This window comes from Taudactylus pleione, unplaced genomic scaffold, assembly GCF_031769625.1.
Source record: "Taudactylus pleione unplaced genomic scaffold, aTauple2 ptg000046l, whole genome shotgun sequence".
In the NCBI taxonomy this organism is placed as follows: Eukaryota; Metazoa; Chordata; class Amphibia; order Anura; family Myobatrachidae; genus Taudactylus; species Taudactylus pleione.
Window position 1 is genome coordinate 13,361,302 of NW_028284448.1, and position 17,317 is coordinate 13,378,618.

Sequence of the window (17,317 nt, forward strand, 5' to 3'; positions counted from 1 at the left end):
TTGCTTACAGGCTGCGTCTTTTTGATGGACGTGCATGTCGACTGCCCGATTGATATTAGCTTGATGAGTCAATATATGAAAACTCTGTTAGTTACATCTTCATTTAAATTAATGGGTTATATGGTGACGTATACTTGTTTGTCTGCGTCACCGGGTCCCTAGTGTTCTTGTATATTACTTTGTGATTTGATTGATCCGGGCGCTAGCATCGACAGATGAAGTGCAGGAAGCCTTAACAGCGGTTGTCATGACTGCTGTATTAGCTTGCGTGCCACTTGACAGGAAATGGTACCGACTTGCGTTCCACTTGGCAGGAAGTTTGGGGAATTGATCCGCACGCTAGCAGGGGATGCAGCTCGATTATACCTGTAAGGTTTGTTTTTATATATGTGTCTGTTAACATGTTTTTTTTCATTACTTTTCATTTTTTAGTTAGTCTTTGATTGGTATTATTGCACAATTACAAATGATGTCTTCATGTCTCTATATGTTTGTATTGTTTGTACTCACATGATTGTGAGGGAGGAGTCTCTTAATTGGACTCAGGTATATATTGATGCAAAGTACTACTTGGAATTGTACCTTGACAAAGGTCCATGGCTAGGACCGAAACGTCGGAGCTTTACTATGATGCTGTAAAAATTTTTTTAAAAAGATGAAATAAAAACTCATTTTAGAAGACTGGTGAGTGCACCCCCTTTGTTCATTTTTTATATATATATATATATATATATATATATATACAGTCTTGTAGAAGATATATCAAACTTCTATTCATAATTAAACATTTCAAATATACGATAGCTTGCCTTCCCCAATCACTTACTCCCTCAGCCTTCCCTGGTTTATTTATTGGAACTTCGACAGTGTCAAATTGGGGCAGAAAGGGCCCACAGGGGAATGCAACAGCAGGGGCCCGCTGAAGGGGTGTAACCAGGTTTTGTATAGGTGTGGCCATCAATTTGAGGGGTGTAGCCATCTCACATTATTATTTGAGGGACACATGTTATTAAAATAGTAATAAATGTCCCCTTATCATTAAAATATTAATTTGTGCTCCCTTTTATTAATATAGTAATAATATAGTAATAATCTGTGCCCCTTTTATGAAAATAGTGTGCAGTTATTAAATATTAAGTGTTTTTCCAAGACTATAATAATAAATGTCAGTTATATATTGATCTGTATAATCTGTGCCACATTTATTTTTCTATAATAATAATAATAATAATAATAATAATAATAATGTGTCCCCCATATTTTCTGTAGCGTAGTCATTCCCCCCTACCACTCGAGCCCCTAGTGTATGGAGATGATCTGAGTGCATAGCAGGGAAGGGGTTACTGAATATATAGGGATGATCTGGGTTCATAGCGGGGAAGGGGCTACTGAATATATAGGGATTGTCACAATCGTGGGATTTGGAAGCTGTGTTCCCGGACTGGGCCTTGGACCTGTATTACTTGGCGCAGACGCTCGCTGGAGGAGACTTGGCCTAATAAAGTTTCTCCGCATGAGAGGGTGCAGTGAACTGATAGGAGTTTGAGGAATGTAGAGGTAGCGTGATAACTTGGAAACTACGTGGAGCGGCAGGACAGCCGTGGATAGATGTTGGTAGCTGGGTGGGTACGTGGAGCGGCTGGATATCCGTGTGGAGATGGTAGCTTGGTGGCTACGTGGAGCGGCTGGATAGCCATGGGTAGGCGTTGGTAGCTGAGTGGCTACGTGGAGCGGCTTGATAGCCGTGTGGCTACGTGGAGCGGTTGGATAGCCGTGTGGAGATGTTGGTAGTTGGGTGGCTACGTGGAGCGGCTGGATAGCTGTGGGTAGGCGTTGGTAGCTGAGTGGCTACATGGAGCGGCTGGATAGCCATGGGTAGGCATTGGTAGCTGAGTGGCTACGTGGAGCGGCTGGATAGCCGTGTGGAGACATTGGTAGCTGGGTGGCTATGTGGAGCGGCTGGACAGCCGTGTGGAGACGTTGGTAGCTGGGTGGCTACATGGAGCGGCTGGATAGCCGTGTGGAGACGTTGGTAGCTGGGTGGCTACGTGGAGCGGCTGGATAGCCGTGGGTAGGCATTGGTAGCTGAGTGGCTACGTGGAGCGGCTGGATAGCCGTGTGGAGACGTTGGTAGCTGGGTGGCTACGTGGAGCGGCTGGATAGCCGTGTGGAGACGTTGGTAGGTGGGAGGTGAATACTAGCAGGAAACACCTTTGGAGCGCAGTGGGAAGGCTCACTTAGTAGAACTAAGAAAGTAGTTGCACTGGCAATTTGTGTCAGCATTGGGGATCCATTTATAGTAGACGCTGAGAGCTGACAGGCTGAGAAAGAAGGAGAAGATTCCTCATTGGTGGAATGGAGTCACATGGGCAATCCAAGATGGCCGCGCCCATGGACCGGAGGACAGCGCTTACCGGATGCAACCAGCGGAGACCAGCAATCAGCAGGAGCCGGCGTGGAAGCAGCACAGCAGCGGGACCCTCCAGAGGACAACAGAGGAGACCGCCCTGAGAGAGGAGTACAGCGCGGGAGCCGTAAGACAGCGTGGGTCAGAACCCGCAAAGGTAAGTGGCGGGGTCTGATTCTGGGGTCTCCAGGGCAGCAAGTGACAGGCATGATCTGGGTTCATAGCGGGGAAGAGGATACTGAATGTACAGTATGGGAATGATCTGGGTGCAGAGCAGGGGAGGGCTTACTGAATGTATGGGGATGACCTGGGTTCACAGCAAGGAAGGGGTTACTGAATATGTAGGGATGATGATCTGGGTAGTGTGTACAAAGCAGGGAATGGGTTACTAGGTTCCCATTTGTTATCACATATCAGGGCAGGCAGCTCTGGCCAATTAGTGCAGATGTAACAACACTTTTCCCTTCTGACCAATGAGAATGTTACTTCCATGAGGGCAGGGACTCTTACCTGATCAGGACGAGGATACTGGGATGATGGAGATCAGAGTGAGAGTACAGCACGGAGGCTGCTGCCTGCACCTACCAGCAAAAGAGTTTACCGCACAGACTGGAACTGTCATGTTCTAACAGTGAGCCAACACATGCTGGGGTTGGGCAGCCCTGCCCCCTCTCCCGATCACAGCCCTCATAACCTTACAGAAATGTATGGGGCCTTGCAGCAGTGGGGCCCACCGGGGAATCACCCTGCCCCCAGTGGCCCAGACCGACCCTGAGCTTAGAGGACCATATCCGGCATTAGTATCACCAATGAGTCTTTCTTAATCATATTCTACAAACAATATTGTAAAATATTATATGGTTTGAATAAAAGGCTGGTGGTTATAACCAGTATTAAAAAAAAAAATCTAACCCTATTAATATATTTATGACAATATGCTTGCTTGGCAAATTCCGTGCACCTGTAATTCACATAACAGTATACATTTAGGATGCCGGCGGCCGCAATATCGACCGCCGGCTTCCCGACTCCTCAATCCCGGCTAGGGTTAAATGACAAACAGGGGCGGGCTGGGCCGGGGTGCAGGATGCCATATGCCCCCCAGGCCGGTACACATTTGCTTTAGTGAGGGCCGCAGTCACACACTACACATGCAGCAGGACTGACAGCCGGGTGACAGGCAGAAAGGGCTCTCAGTCGCTCCGACTATAGCACCATCATAGTGCATGGGCAGCCTTCTCTGCCTGTTACATTTATGCAGCTTGTGGCTGCACACTGAGCAGCACTCCTAATCCGAGACCGCTCCGCTGCAGCGGCTGTGTGTGCAGTGCACTGGTACCTTCCTGTCTGAGTCTGTCCCCCCCCCCCCCCCCGAGTCTCCGCCCCTGCCCACTCCTCTACACTCTGTTTTAAACTCTTTCCTGTCCCCGGCTAAGATCCTGCCCCCTTACCAGGAGGCCCCACCCCTCTCTTACCCTGTCTGACTAATCTACCTCCTCTTGTCCCAGCCAAAGACCCCGCACCCTCACCTCGAGCCTCCGTCCCTTCTCTAGTCTATTCCTGTCTCATCTTTTCCTGTACCCTGAAGCTTTGCAGGGACCAGACAGATCCCCCTTCTAGACAGGTAAGTGCCAGTGGAGGTGTGAAATAGTTTAAATGATATTTTGGGGGGGCGGATACTTTTGCAATGGGGAGAGGTGTAGTTGTTTTTTTTTGTGGGGGTGGGGTGGGTTTTATTACTGTCTGTCCTGGGGGGTGTAATAATGTTTGTGTATGTGAGGGGGGGTATTATTATTGTGTGTGAGGGGTTTATTCATAATATATGTGTTATATGTGGGTCACTGATGGTATCTGCATTATCTGGCGATTACTGTAATGCCACTGCGACGCTCCCTGATCTGGTGATCACTGCAAACCTTTCTGCACTATATACAGTCACAGTGATGGTCCCTGATCTGGCGATCTCTGCAAACCTCTCTGCAATATATACAGTCACTGCGACGCTCCCTGATCTGGCGGTCACTGTGTACTTTTCTGCATTATTTGGCAGCCACTGTGATGCTCCTTGATCTGATGGTAACTGTGAACCTCTTTGCATTATATAGCACATCACTGCGATGGTCCCTGATCTGTCGGTCATTGCTAACCTCTCTGCATTATCTGGCAGCCACTGCAACGCTCCCTGATCTGATGGTCACTGCGAACCTCTCCACATTATATACTGTCACTGCGATACTCTGATATGGCGATCACTGCGAACCTCTCTGCATTATCTGGCAGACTCTGCAACGCTCCCTAATCTGGTGGTCACTGCGATGTTGTCTTCATTTTATGGTGGACACTGCAAATCTCCCTGCATTATATGGCAGTCACTGCGATGATATCTGCATTATATAGCAGTCACTGCGATGCTCTCTGAACCGGGGATCAGAGCAAACTTCTCCACATTATTTTTCAGCCTCTGTGACGCTCCTTGATCTGGTGGTCACTGCAAACCTCTCTGCAATATCCAGACGTCACTGAGCTGTTCCCTACATTATATGGTGATCACTGTGAACCACTCTGCATTATCTGTCAGTCACTGTATCGCTCCCTGATCTGGCAGTCACTGCAAACCTCTCTGCATTATCCGGCAGTCACTGTGATGTTCCCTGCATTAATTGATGATCACTGCGGTGTTCACTGTATTATGGTAGTCACTGTATTATATGGTGGTCACTGCAATGCTCTCCATATTATATGGCAATCACTGCAACACTCTCTGCATTATATGTTGGTCACTGAGATGCTCTCTGTATTATATGGCAGTGACTGCAATATTCTCTGTGTTATATGGCGGTCACTGCGATGCTCTCTGCATTTTCAGAATTGTCACTGTATTGTATATTGGTCACAAGAATAATCCCTGTATTGTATAATGGTCACAGGAATGGTCCCTGTATTGTATAATGGTAAGTAGAATGGTTCCTGCATTGTATAGCCGTCACTAGAGTGCTGTGTGCATTATGTAGGGGTCACTAGAATGGTTTCTGGTTCGGGATGGGCTGGTCGTTGTAGTTGTTTATAGCTCTTTGACATAATTTTTCATGTATTTAATTGGCTATTTAAAGCACAACCACTTTAGACAAACCTTACCCACAGGAGCTATTATCATGTGTCTTTCCCCATTGCAATTTGCTGGTGGAAAAATTGGGCCACTTACTGTCTGCCCCCCAGGCTAAAAGTTGCCAGCCAGCCCCTGTTGACAGGCTTCTAAAATCTAGACGCCTGTCATTACCTCTACACCGGGAGACCGGCACCCCGATAGAAGGGATGCCATGCGCCCCTCCGGGGGGAGGGTTAGGTTTAGGGTTCCCGGGGCGGACTTAGGGTTAGGCACCCCCCCCCAGGAGGGTTAGGCTAGAGGAAGCAGGGGTTAGGGTTAGGCATCCCCGGGGGGAGGTTAGGGCTAGGCACCCCCCCGGGGCACTTAGGTTTAGGCAGCGGGGAAGGGGGGGTTTAGGGTTAGGCACTTGGGGGGGAGGTTAGGGTTAGGCACCCCTAAGGGAGGGCTAGGGTTAGGCAGCCCTAAGGGAGGGTTAGGGGGGTAGGTTAGGTTAGTTAGTCCTTACCTGGGGAAGATCTGGATTTTCAGCGCTGTCGGGCTGCCACTGCCGGGATCTCTTCCTCTGTCAGCCTGACGCTGCCGGGATATGAACTGCCGGCCTTGTGGACGGCGGTATTACATACAGATTCCCACATAACACATGTATGCAGGTGCATTAAGGCAGATAAGGAAACATACTGTAAATAGTCCACTGTTTTTTTGGATTTATTATTATTTTATGCTTTAACCTATGCCAGCTTTTGCTTTTTTGCCCTGTCAATAAGAGAAAACATGTATTTTACATACGAAATAACAAGATTATAACATGCCTTTATGTATTGCAGATATATGCTGGGCTTCTAACCTGCTTCCTGCTCTGACATCTTTAAACCAATATCTACCTTCCAGGTACACCTATAAATTTGGCCAAAATATAATCCTACAACTCCCACCACTCTAAATGCATTGCACCGATAATCAGTGGCACCTTTATTTTATATTTTATGTAGGGTGGAGTTATCATTTATCACATCCAAAAGAAGTAATTTTTAAATCATGCATTTGTCTTGGGAGATTTTGTTGAGCGTGTCTCAGCTTCCATTTGTCTTATTTAAGAATAATTTGTGATTTTGCTGCAAATCAGTTGTTTATAACAGACTGATTTTCACTTTAACAGCTGTTTTTAACAGGGTTTCATTGTAACATTATGTATATACTGGGTTGATGTTCAGTGCAAGGCAAAGTTAACATGCCAGGATATTTAGTAGATCATCCACACTCAATGAGAAATGCAGTAACTGTTAACTTATTCAAACTAATACAATTGTGAAAACAATTCACAACAATATAAAAATAAAGATAAAAGTAAAATACATTTATTTCAAGATATTTACACGTACTGTATGATTGCTACTAATGAGAGATGTTATTGCATTGCAGTTTGCATGTGCAAGTTAAACCATTTGCGCTTCTTGGCATTTAAGCACATTCATTTGGTGCCCCCTTAGTGGTCACTGTACTGTACTGTAAGGGGTAGGTGCAGAGCTATATGTATCCATGTGCTGAGCGTATCTTACGTGTTTTTGTAATGTACTGTACATGTTCCGGAACCAACTGTATTCCAGGATGGGTGATGCAGATTTGTACACGTTTCAGTCGTATTTCCAAGTTGCTGGGCTGTAACAGGCATTCTGACACTGGCAAAGTTCAGAGAGGGGGTATCCATAGAATTGTGGGTTATGCAGAGTTCTCCAAATGAGTAAATCTGCCAGTTTTCAGACACATCTTTTGCACCAAAGTTAGGGTTGTGCAAATGCATGCTAATGATAATGATGACTGGTATTAGACCAGATGGGGGCTGTCTGCTTGCAAAGATGTAGGACTCTATATATTGAGAATATATGTATTTCTATGCAGGCAATGCCTGAGCATCTGTAGCTGCATTACATTCAGATTTGCATCATGCCCTAAGTGTTTATTGATAGTTATCATTTTATGGGAGAAATAAAATGTATTTTTATATGCAATAAACATGCTAATATACTGTATTCCAGTGTACAAGATTTTGCCACTTGTTTGGAAAAAAAAATGCCTTGTCCAGGCAACTCAATGGAGTCCGTGCTCAAAAACGTGTGACATGGGGATATCTATACGCATTACCAATGACAATAGCAAATGTGAAATGAGAAAGGACAGAAGACTCTGCTTCCTCCGCCCATGTAATGTGACTCTAGGCAGCAGTGTGAAGGTAAGACAGTTTTCCAGAATGCTTGTTTTCATTTAAAAACAAAAAACAAAACATTATTACAGATAAACAGTATATCTTGAATCTGTAAAGCATATGTTTAATATTTACATGTCTTATGTAAGTGTACATATTAATAATATGCATCTTATTGATTAAAGTTGGAAGAAAGTCTATTGCACCATGTAAAAATGTTTCCACTGTGCATGCATCAATATTTTCAGTAGAGCGTATCTTTTACTGACATCCACTTGCACTAGGAGAAATGGCTCAGGACAGATGACACGTAAATTCTGCACGGAATGCGTGGGGACTGAGGGCCTGATTCAGACCCGGACGCAAGCGCTGAGCGCTCGCAACCGGGTCCATGGTGGCCCAGAGCGCATGCGCACGATGGAGCCGGCTCCATCGTGCGCATGCGCGAGACCCGTATTGCGACGGGCAATCCGTCGCTCCGGGTCTCGTACCAAAGTGGGCGTGCTGTCGATGTTGAGTGACAGCACGCCCCCTTTGGTGGGGGGGCCGGGGGAGGTGGCCGCCCAAACGGAGGCGTTCCCATGTGAACGCCTCCGTTTGGGGGCGGCCCCACTGACATCACGAGTGATGTAAGTGGGAGAGATTTCGGCTGTTAGAGCCGAAATCTCTCTGAGGCTTGTGGCAACAAGACCCTACCACAAGGGTCTCGTCGCAAGCCCGATGGTCGCGATGGTCTTGACCATCGCGACCATCTTCCTGGCCGCTCGCTATAGCTGTGGGCGGTCACCCACAGCTATGCGAGCGGCCAGGAAGCCGTTCTAAAAAAAAAAAAAATAGCCCGGCCCTGATTCAGAGCGAGCGCTCTGTCAGAGTGACCGGCTCTGAATCAGGGCCTCTATTCAGTAATCTCTGGTATGTAGGAACTCTCCATGAAGCTCTCTGACATGGGACTCTCTTTTGAATAGAGCTCTTAACCACATTGCTGTAGTGTGAGGTGTCCCCCCTCTCAAAGGATTAACATTGGCGACTCCCTCTCTTTCTCCAACCTTTGAATGGCACCTTCTCCTTGCCATAGATGGGCACCTTGGTTAGGCAGACGCCGGCGCACGGGTGAGTAGTGGACTGAGTATTTTCCCAAGGGTCTGCTAGGACTTCCATACTGTGTCTCCGAGTCGCGATTGCGTTCATGGGCGCAGCCATGTTAGTCTGTGTCACGTGATCGGTGCAAATATATATCCCTAGTACCTCCTGTTAGCCTGCGCCTTGCCCTCCCACCAGGGGAGCTGAGGTGGGGGGGGCAGGTACTAATCACCCAGGCCCAGGCTTGCTGGAGGGGCCCATCGAGGCTCAGGTCCTACGCCGCCCTCCCCTTTCTCTCTTACCTCACAGCAGCCCAGCTGCTGCTGGGGGGGGGGGGATGTGATCACGCTGATTTTTCACACTGACCTGGCTTTGCGCAGGCCTGAGGGGCTCGCAAAAATGATTTTTTTAATCCTAATTGAACGTGATTAGGCCACGCCCCTCCCCCAGGCCGGCCACCACCCCTGCCTCCCACACCACTCCTCTGGCGGCTAACCCCTGGGGAGAGCAGCCAAGGAGTAGGCAAGCATGCATATGTCTAAGATTATAGCTACTCAATAACTAAAGGAGTCTAATATAAGGATAACTGTTTTTTCAACAACCTTTTATTGTTTATGTGATCATCAGTATTGTTTATTTGTGCACAGTGGGCAGCAATTGGGTGTTTGCGCATAGGATAAGTGATTTTAGATGGATTATTTACACCAGGGATAGGGCTGATGCAAATGCACACTGATAGTGACGTTGGCCTACTTTTTCACAAACGCACGTATTAGGGGGAGCAATGATGCAACTCTGAATACAGGTGGAGATCTTCCTTTATTTCCAGGCATGCAATGGAGCCACATATGGCAAATTCAGGCCCTTACCAGTGCTTACTTCTATATTATATTTGCATTATACTTAATTATGCATGGTAAGTCAAATTTAATTAAGGTACAGTATTTGATACTGAAGCTGCATACACACACGATTTTTTGAACGATTATCATTAAACAATATCGTTTAACGATAATCGTTTCAAAAAGTCGTTCACTTTCTGAGTCAAACAATGAACAATTATCGTTCATGTGCGTTCACGTTTGTAGTTCAGTCAGACTTGTCAACTCAACGATTTTCATTAAGTCAATATGCAAAAATCATTTGTAGTTCAAAAAAATAGTTCATTACACTTTAAAAAATCTGACAGATAATCTGACAGAAAATCATTCATAACATCGTTGGTAACAAAATCGTTGTGTGCGTATGCAGCTTTAGTATTAATACTTACTGCTGGTTACACCAGTACAAAAGGAAAGAATGGAGTGAACAGAACCATACAGAGGGCTACTAGTGCAGAACGGTGTAAAATTTGTAAATGTTAAATTTGTAAAAAAAAACCTTTTTAATACATTCCTGCCTATAAACCTCTAAGATTCACCTGCCTAGAACCTCTAAGACAAAACCTGCCTATAAACCTCTAAGATTCACCTGCCTAGAACCTCTAAGACAAAACCTGCCTGTACCTTCTAAAACCACAAGATGTCGCTATTTTGATTATACCATCAATGAAATACCGAGACAGTTGAATAGCGGTCCGAAGCGCTAAAGATTATTATTCAGGTAAAAGTACAGATGTTACAACGCTATGATCTAATAATGAGCGCAAATAAATTGTACAAACATTAGGTCATAAGGTACAGTTAAAATACATAAAATGGTTATTAAAGATCAAAATACAATGAGAGAGAGAGAGAGAGAGAGAGAGAGAGAGAGAGAGAGAGAGAGAGAGAGAGAGAGAGAGAGAGAGAGAGAGAGAGAGAGAGAGAGAGAGAGAGAGAGAGAGAGAGAGAGAGAGAGAGAGAGAGAGAGAGATTAAAATACAATGAGAGATATATCAATGTGTGCTGAGAGCACATGTTCAAGATGGCTGGTGATGGTGTGCGTTTGTTTGTGAGGGGGGGGGGGGGGTTGGGACGAAGCACATGTTTTTCCTTTGTTTGCTAGCCTCATGATCCCTAGGAAAACTCCATCCTGCACCAAGCTGCAACTCCGCAAATCATCCATCAATGACCACAACCACAACAAAGACAATATACCTATCTGACCCACACAACACCACAACTGGGCAGAATCACAATTTCCCTTGTTCACCCCACATGGAGGCAAGCCATCTCCAACAAACCGCAGACAACATACCCATCTGACTCACACAACACCACACTATGATCACATTCATGAGTATACAACACACACAAAGCCCATCTCTCCCAAGCAGAGATACCGTTCAAGCACACGGCAGGGCCCAAACACAGAACACATGGCAGGGCCCAAACACAGAACACAAGGCAGGGCCCAAACACAGAACACAAGGCAGGGCCCAAACACAGAACACAAGGCAGGGCCCAAACACAGAACACATGGCAGGGCCCAAACACAGAACACATGGCAGGGCCCAAACACAGAACACATCGCAGGGGAGGATCTCAATCAACCAGCATCAATCATTCACAAATATTACAACAATTCCACAATCAATCCCTTTCCTGCATGCTGACAACAGACCACTGTACCCTACAGTGCAGATGAAAAGCACAGACCAGACAACACATCATCCACTGCATGCCAACACAGACCCATGAATATCCTTAGAAAACTACAAACCACACACCATGCTAAGCTAATAACAGACTAACACCAAAAAGCCTCAGACACCCAAAACAGGCTAAATATTGCACAATTTATACTTAGCTACAACAACCCAGGGGAACTGAGATCCATATTCCGTTGTCTTGTGAGAGAGGAAACCTCTCTCTCCCTTCTAAAATTTGCAAGTCTGTTTCTCCAAGTGTGTGCATGCTATGTTCCCGCCCCCTTTTACCTGTGAGGTCATCAGAAAGGGAGTATCCTTTTGGTTACCTGAATTAGATTCTACTCCCAGCTAGCTAGCTCTATTGTTTAGACTGGAATAACCAGTCCTTTGGAGAAATCTGTTACAGGGCATTTATTGGACAATTCCAAATGGATACAAAAGGTCTCCAACCTCCTTCTGTATCCCCCAACATGCAAATCTAAGCTGCTATGGAAAACAACATTTCAAATAGATATTCTCTCTAACATTCATATTTCATAGCCGCATGTTCTGATCTTCATATTGATGTCACCGGAGAGCTGTGGAAATAAGGTAGATCAGAACGGTTCCAAACACAGTTCAATTGTCATTTACTAAGCCATAGTTACAGAAAACATTCATTTCTTTATATACTGACATTGTGTTTAAACCAAGTAATAATTATCCTTTTTGCGTTACGGGACCATTGCTTTTAAATGTATGTATGCGGGGAAAACAGCACTGAATTGCATTGTGCGTCTGATTGCAAACAGATTCTGTCTTCGCCAATTATCCGGTTTTGACAACGGTGATGCAGTTTACTTGTGGGGGAATACAGCCAGTGGCGGGCTGGGCCGGGGGGCAGGGTGCCATCTGCCCCCCGGGCCGGTCCCCGCTGGGCCGGTCCCTACGTTGGCTTGCTGCTGCAATCGAAGCTGAGCTTCCGATCGGGTAGTAGTACAGGCAGGGCCATATCTAGTCAGCCCTGCAGTCTCTGTATTACCAGGCCAGAGCACCAGACGCCTGCCGCAATACATCACACACACGTGTGCAGCGCTCCCGCCTGTCTCTTCCTGTCCATTAGCAACAGTAACAATTTGAGTTGCCGGGCACTCGCTGCCGCGCTGCATTGTTTGATAGCAAGCGAGCCGCTGGAGTCCCAGCCTCGGCTGCCCCCGGATCTCCCTTCTTCCGTTCCTCCTTGCTCAGCCACTACCTCCTCCACTGTGTGGAGAGAAATCAAAACGTCGTGATGTCTCTGCCCATGCGGCGAAGCCAGGGGGGAAGTGTACGTGAAACAGCAGCAGGCATCAGTCTCCGGGTGCCTGGAGGGCGCGGTCTCCATCCTCCCCACACAGCCTGCAAGACCCTGCAACCGGCACCCAGCTGCCCCAGGCAGGCGGTAATTGACATGCAAGAAGTTAAAGTAAATATAAATGTACAATACACTGGGGCCTCTCCTGCAGGTGTTATATGTGCATTTAGGGAAAAGTGCTCCCTATATATATAGATTATAATATAAAGTGATTTCCTGTATATGACTAACTGTACAGCAGCGCATGGATCTCTTTTCTAGTGCCCACAAACAGTGGCGGGCTGGGCAGGGTGCCATCTGCCCCCCGGGCCGGTCCCCGCTGGGCCGGTCCCTACGTTAGCTTGCTGCCGCAATATATATATATATATATATATATATTTCTGCGAAAAAAGCGGCACTCCCAGACTTCAAACAACATGAGTGTTTACTGCATCAAAGCATCAACGTTTCGGGGTCATCCCCCTTCATCAGGATGATGACCCCGAAACGTTGATGCTTTGATGCAGTAAACACTCATGTTGTTTGAAGTCTGGGAGTGCCGCTTTTTTCGCAGAAGTATATTGGAGGGGTATATACCCCAGGGTGAGCACCCCAGCGGGACATGCCTTTAAGCTCTGAATCTGTTTGAGTGCCGGTGACCAAGGTTGTATATATATATATATATATATATATATATATAATTGATTACACACTACCCACATCGACAGCCGCCCCTTTTGTAGTGAGCCCCAGAGCGCCAAAACATCGACCAACTTGCGAGCGCTCAGGCGCTTGCGAGCTGGTCTGAATGATGTCCTCTGTTTGGGGTTTGTATGTTCTTCCAATGTTTGTGGGGGTTTAAGCCCACACTGCAAAAACATACTGGTAGGTTAACTGGTTTCTGACAAAAGAAAACCAATAACTCTAATGTGTATATGTGTGACAGGGAATATAGATTTATAAGCTACGCTGGAGCAGAGATGTATGTGAATGATATTCTCTGTAAATCTCTGCGAAATGTGTGCGCTATATAAATATCTGTTAATTAATAAATAAAATAATAAATTACTATATAAAGGTTTGGGGGAGTTATAGGCATAAAATAGATTATATAAGAGTGGGGGTGTTGGGCATAAAAAAGTTTTATATATTGAAAGAAATGTGATTACGCACAATAATCTCTATAGAGTAGAGCACTGTAAATTAAAAGGGGTGTAGTAGGTATTACCGCTGGACGCATGTCCAGCAGTTCAAATCCAGACAGCAGCAGCCCAGCAAGGGTGAAAATCCTGATCGTCAAAAGGTAAGTATGTTCTAACCTAATTCTAACCCTAACCCTCCTTAGGGGTGCCTGACCCTAATGCCCCCTCTAAGTGCCTAAACTTAACCCCCCCTTCCCCGCCGACCTAAACCTAAGTCCCCCCCCGGGGGTGCCTAACCCTCCCTTCCCCTAGCCTGACCCTATCTCTCCCAGGGTGGGTGCCTAACCCTAAGTCCCCCCCGGGAACCCTAGACCTAACCCTCCCACCCGCGCGGCTGTCCACGCCCGGCATCACTTCGATCAGGATGCTGGGCGTCGGTCTTCCGGCGTCGGTAAAATGACAGGCATCTACATCTAACATCCCTATTTGAGCCATTGATTAGGACACGGTTTCGCGGTCGGTCTGCACGCGAGACCTCACAATCTCTATTTAAGGATAAGCCGTTGTTTATGGGCCACTGCCCTGGACTTGCCCCCCAGGCAAAAAGTTGCCAGCCAGCCCCTGAATACAGCTATCCTAGTTGCTTTGTCCGGGGGAAATTAGAGATAACTTTGTATGTTTGGAAGACTTTTGTCAATTTTTTTTATGTCAATTATCCCCTATGGTTTATATCATACAATGTTACTTTATTGGCACTATAATTGAATGTAGCACATGATTGCTCACAGTCAGGGCCCTAACTAGTGTAGTGTGACCAGTTCCATGGCACAGGACACCGCAGGGCAGGGGGCGCTGTTTGGGCCTGTCAATTTTCCTGTTTATTATCATTCTGACTTGTAGCTTCCTCTTCTTTTATCCCCAGCATCTCCTGGCCTCGCTTACCTCTTCCCTGGCCCTTCCGCCCTTTTTCGGGTGCACTATATTATGTCCCTATTTGAAAAATGGGGGGGGGGGGGGGCGCCAATGCTCTTTCTGCCACAGGGCACCAAGAAGTCTAGTTACGGCTTTGCTCGCTCACAGGGCCTGATTCAGCAAGGAACGCATGGATGCCGCCGCATGCACCCATCCGCTGCGAAAATATGCTAATCAGTGCATACGCACGGAGACCGCAGCACAAGATGCAGCCGCCCAGCCCCATACTAAGCCACCCATCTCCCTTTACTCACAGCCTGATCAGTACGCAAGATAGCGTAAACATCGGTAACATCGAGAACCCATAAGCACAATAGTGGTTGACCTGACCTGCCGCAGGATTTTGGCCGCTTCCTGTGTACAGCTGCTGGTATGGCTGTATATGCCGCCACACTGCCTTAATTATGCACGCCCCTATAACAGCATTATAACGCCTACGTTCGCGTGACCACCCCCCCCGTCACCACCCACAAACGGCACTTACTGTCAATCAAAATCGGAAGGGTCTGCGTGCACACTGCGTTTAGTAGGCTTACCATAATCCGATCGCACTGTATGGTTCGCGCATGCGGAGTGCGATGCATATGCAATGCAAAAACACCGACCGAGTGCGTGCGTTCTCTCCTTTGCGTTCCTTGCTGAATCAGGCCCACAGTACATTTTATAAAAAGCAATACAGACTTATCCAATCACTTTTCCTTTTACAGATTCCGAAAGGGAAAAGCTGCCAGCCTACCTTCCGAGATCCTCAGCCTGTTACACTGAGTTTATCTAACTGCTCAACAGTGCAAAGTTATCGGCCCATTTACTGTGGACTGTGCACAGATCGAAGATGCTGTATCCCAAACAAATCTAAAATGATAATGGTCCAATTCCATTGCCCAAATGAGGGCTCATTCAGCTGGAAAATGATGTGGATCACATCTTGTGTTTGCCAAAAGACTTGTACTGACCCAGGAGACATATTTGCTCATCTTAAAATCTTGTGATTGGTTTCATAATGTTACTACAGCAGGTAGATCTGACACTGAAATTGTAGTATAATAAAGAAAAAAAAAAAGCAGGGACCAGAAAATGAAATGCTATAAATGTACCCAATGCTAAGAATTTAGTAATCATACGGAAATATCTTGGCCTGGTTTCCCCACAGATACAAATATCACAGAACATTACATGTACATACCAAACTATAGGGAAACATTTGCAAGAATTAGAGAGAAAGGTAGAGTGTTCAGCTGCATCACAGTATTAGCATAATGATGCACGGCATGGCATAGTGTGACAATCCATAAGACCGACCATCTCCATGTGTCTGAATAGTCCATACTTGCCGACATTCAGCTCCCTCCTTCCGGGAGGGAGTTAAATGCCTGCATACAGCAGGGGGCGTGGCCAGGCACCGACTCCGTATGGGGGCGGGGCCAGGGCGTGACCATGGCTCCGCTCCCTCTTCACAATTCAGAAAATAAAGGCATAGTGAAGCAAGGGGCGGAGCCACGATGCCGCGATTCAGTCCGAGGGGAAAGGCAGCAGCCGGGAGGCTTTTCTGCCTTTTCGGGGGGTCGGGAGTGGCAACCGATATTTGGGAGGCTCCCGATCAAATCAGGAGGGTAGGCAAGCCTGGAATAGTCACTGCCCAGGAGTCCCCAGTACTTTTCCAAGGCATGTCTGATACAGTGCATCTCAATTTCAACAGTGCCTTTGTGCATGCAATTTTTAATGTTTTTTGGGTACTATAAAAAAAATTGCTCAGCTATATGAACATCAGTATTGCATGCGACAATGAATCAGGCTGATAGTGTACTAGGTACTTAGGATTTGTGTTTTGGAGCGGGTGTGTCACAAAGCCCATGGCACGCTGAATAGGGCTAATTTTGGTGCAACAGGAGGATAGGTGTATGTGAATGTCTGTACGTCAATATTATGATAGTGTTTATTTTGGAATTTAAAATATAATGGCATAGACTGGCACAGCAGAAATAAGACCAATATGGCTGGCACGGTTTCTACTTAATCGGCCTTTTAAGACTGGGGATATGGTTTGCCCCAACACAATAGCAGAGAGCATACAGGAGAGAGCTGTGACTGTCAAATACAGAATGTTTTTCTTTTATTTACTTATTTATTTTAAATCTCAAATCAAAGTATTTTAATATTACATTTATTACACTAGAAAGAGGAGACGCTTTTCTTTGAAATAAAGGGTCTGTTGTCTTTTAATGACAACATCCCCCTCCCATAAAGCTCTTTTAGGGCCTCTCTAATGCAGGCTTTATAGCCAAGAAACATATTGGTAGACTCTCTGCCCTGTGCCAGATTTGCCACATTATTAAAATGATACAGACTGATTTTTGATCTATCCGGATAATTCATTACAGATCGCAACTGCGATTACGCACTTTGACAGCCGATTGTTGCGTACTGCAAATGCATGTGCGTGAAGGTTTCATGTAGACCCATCGCAGAGTGATTGACAGGAAGTGACCGTTTGGGGGTGGTCAACGAAACTCAGACGTTAGTGCGTTT

The 17,317-nt window shown here is 46.3% G+C and overlaps 1 protein-coding gene across 1 annotated transcript in view; it reads left to right on the top strand.

Moving 5' to 3' along the window:
- The window catches only part of CCN6 (cellular communication network factor 6), a 41,300-nt gene extending 25,322 nt beyond the window's left edge, over window positions 1-15,978 (top strand). The window contains exons 4-5 of the mRNA XM_088460422.1: window positions 7,547-7,740; window positions 15,499-15,978. Of these exons, the coding sequence (XP_088316548.1) occupies window positions 7,547-7,740; window positions 15,499-15,780 (476 nt within the window). The 3' untranslated portion in view covers window positions 15,781-15,978. The remainder of the gene's footprint in view (window positions 1-7,546; window positions 7,741-15,498) is intronic.
- The last annotated feature ends 1,339 nt before the right edge of the window (window positions 15,979-17,317 follow it).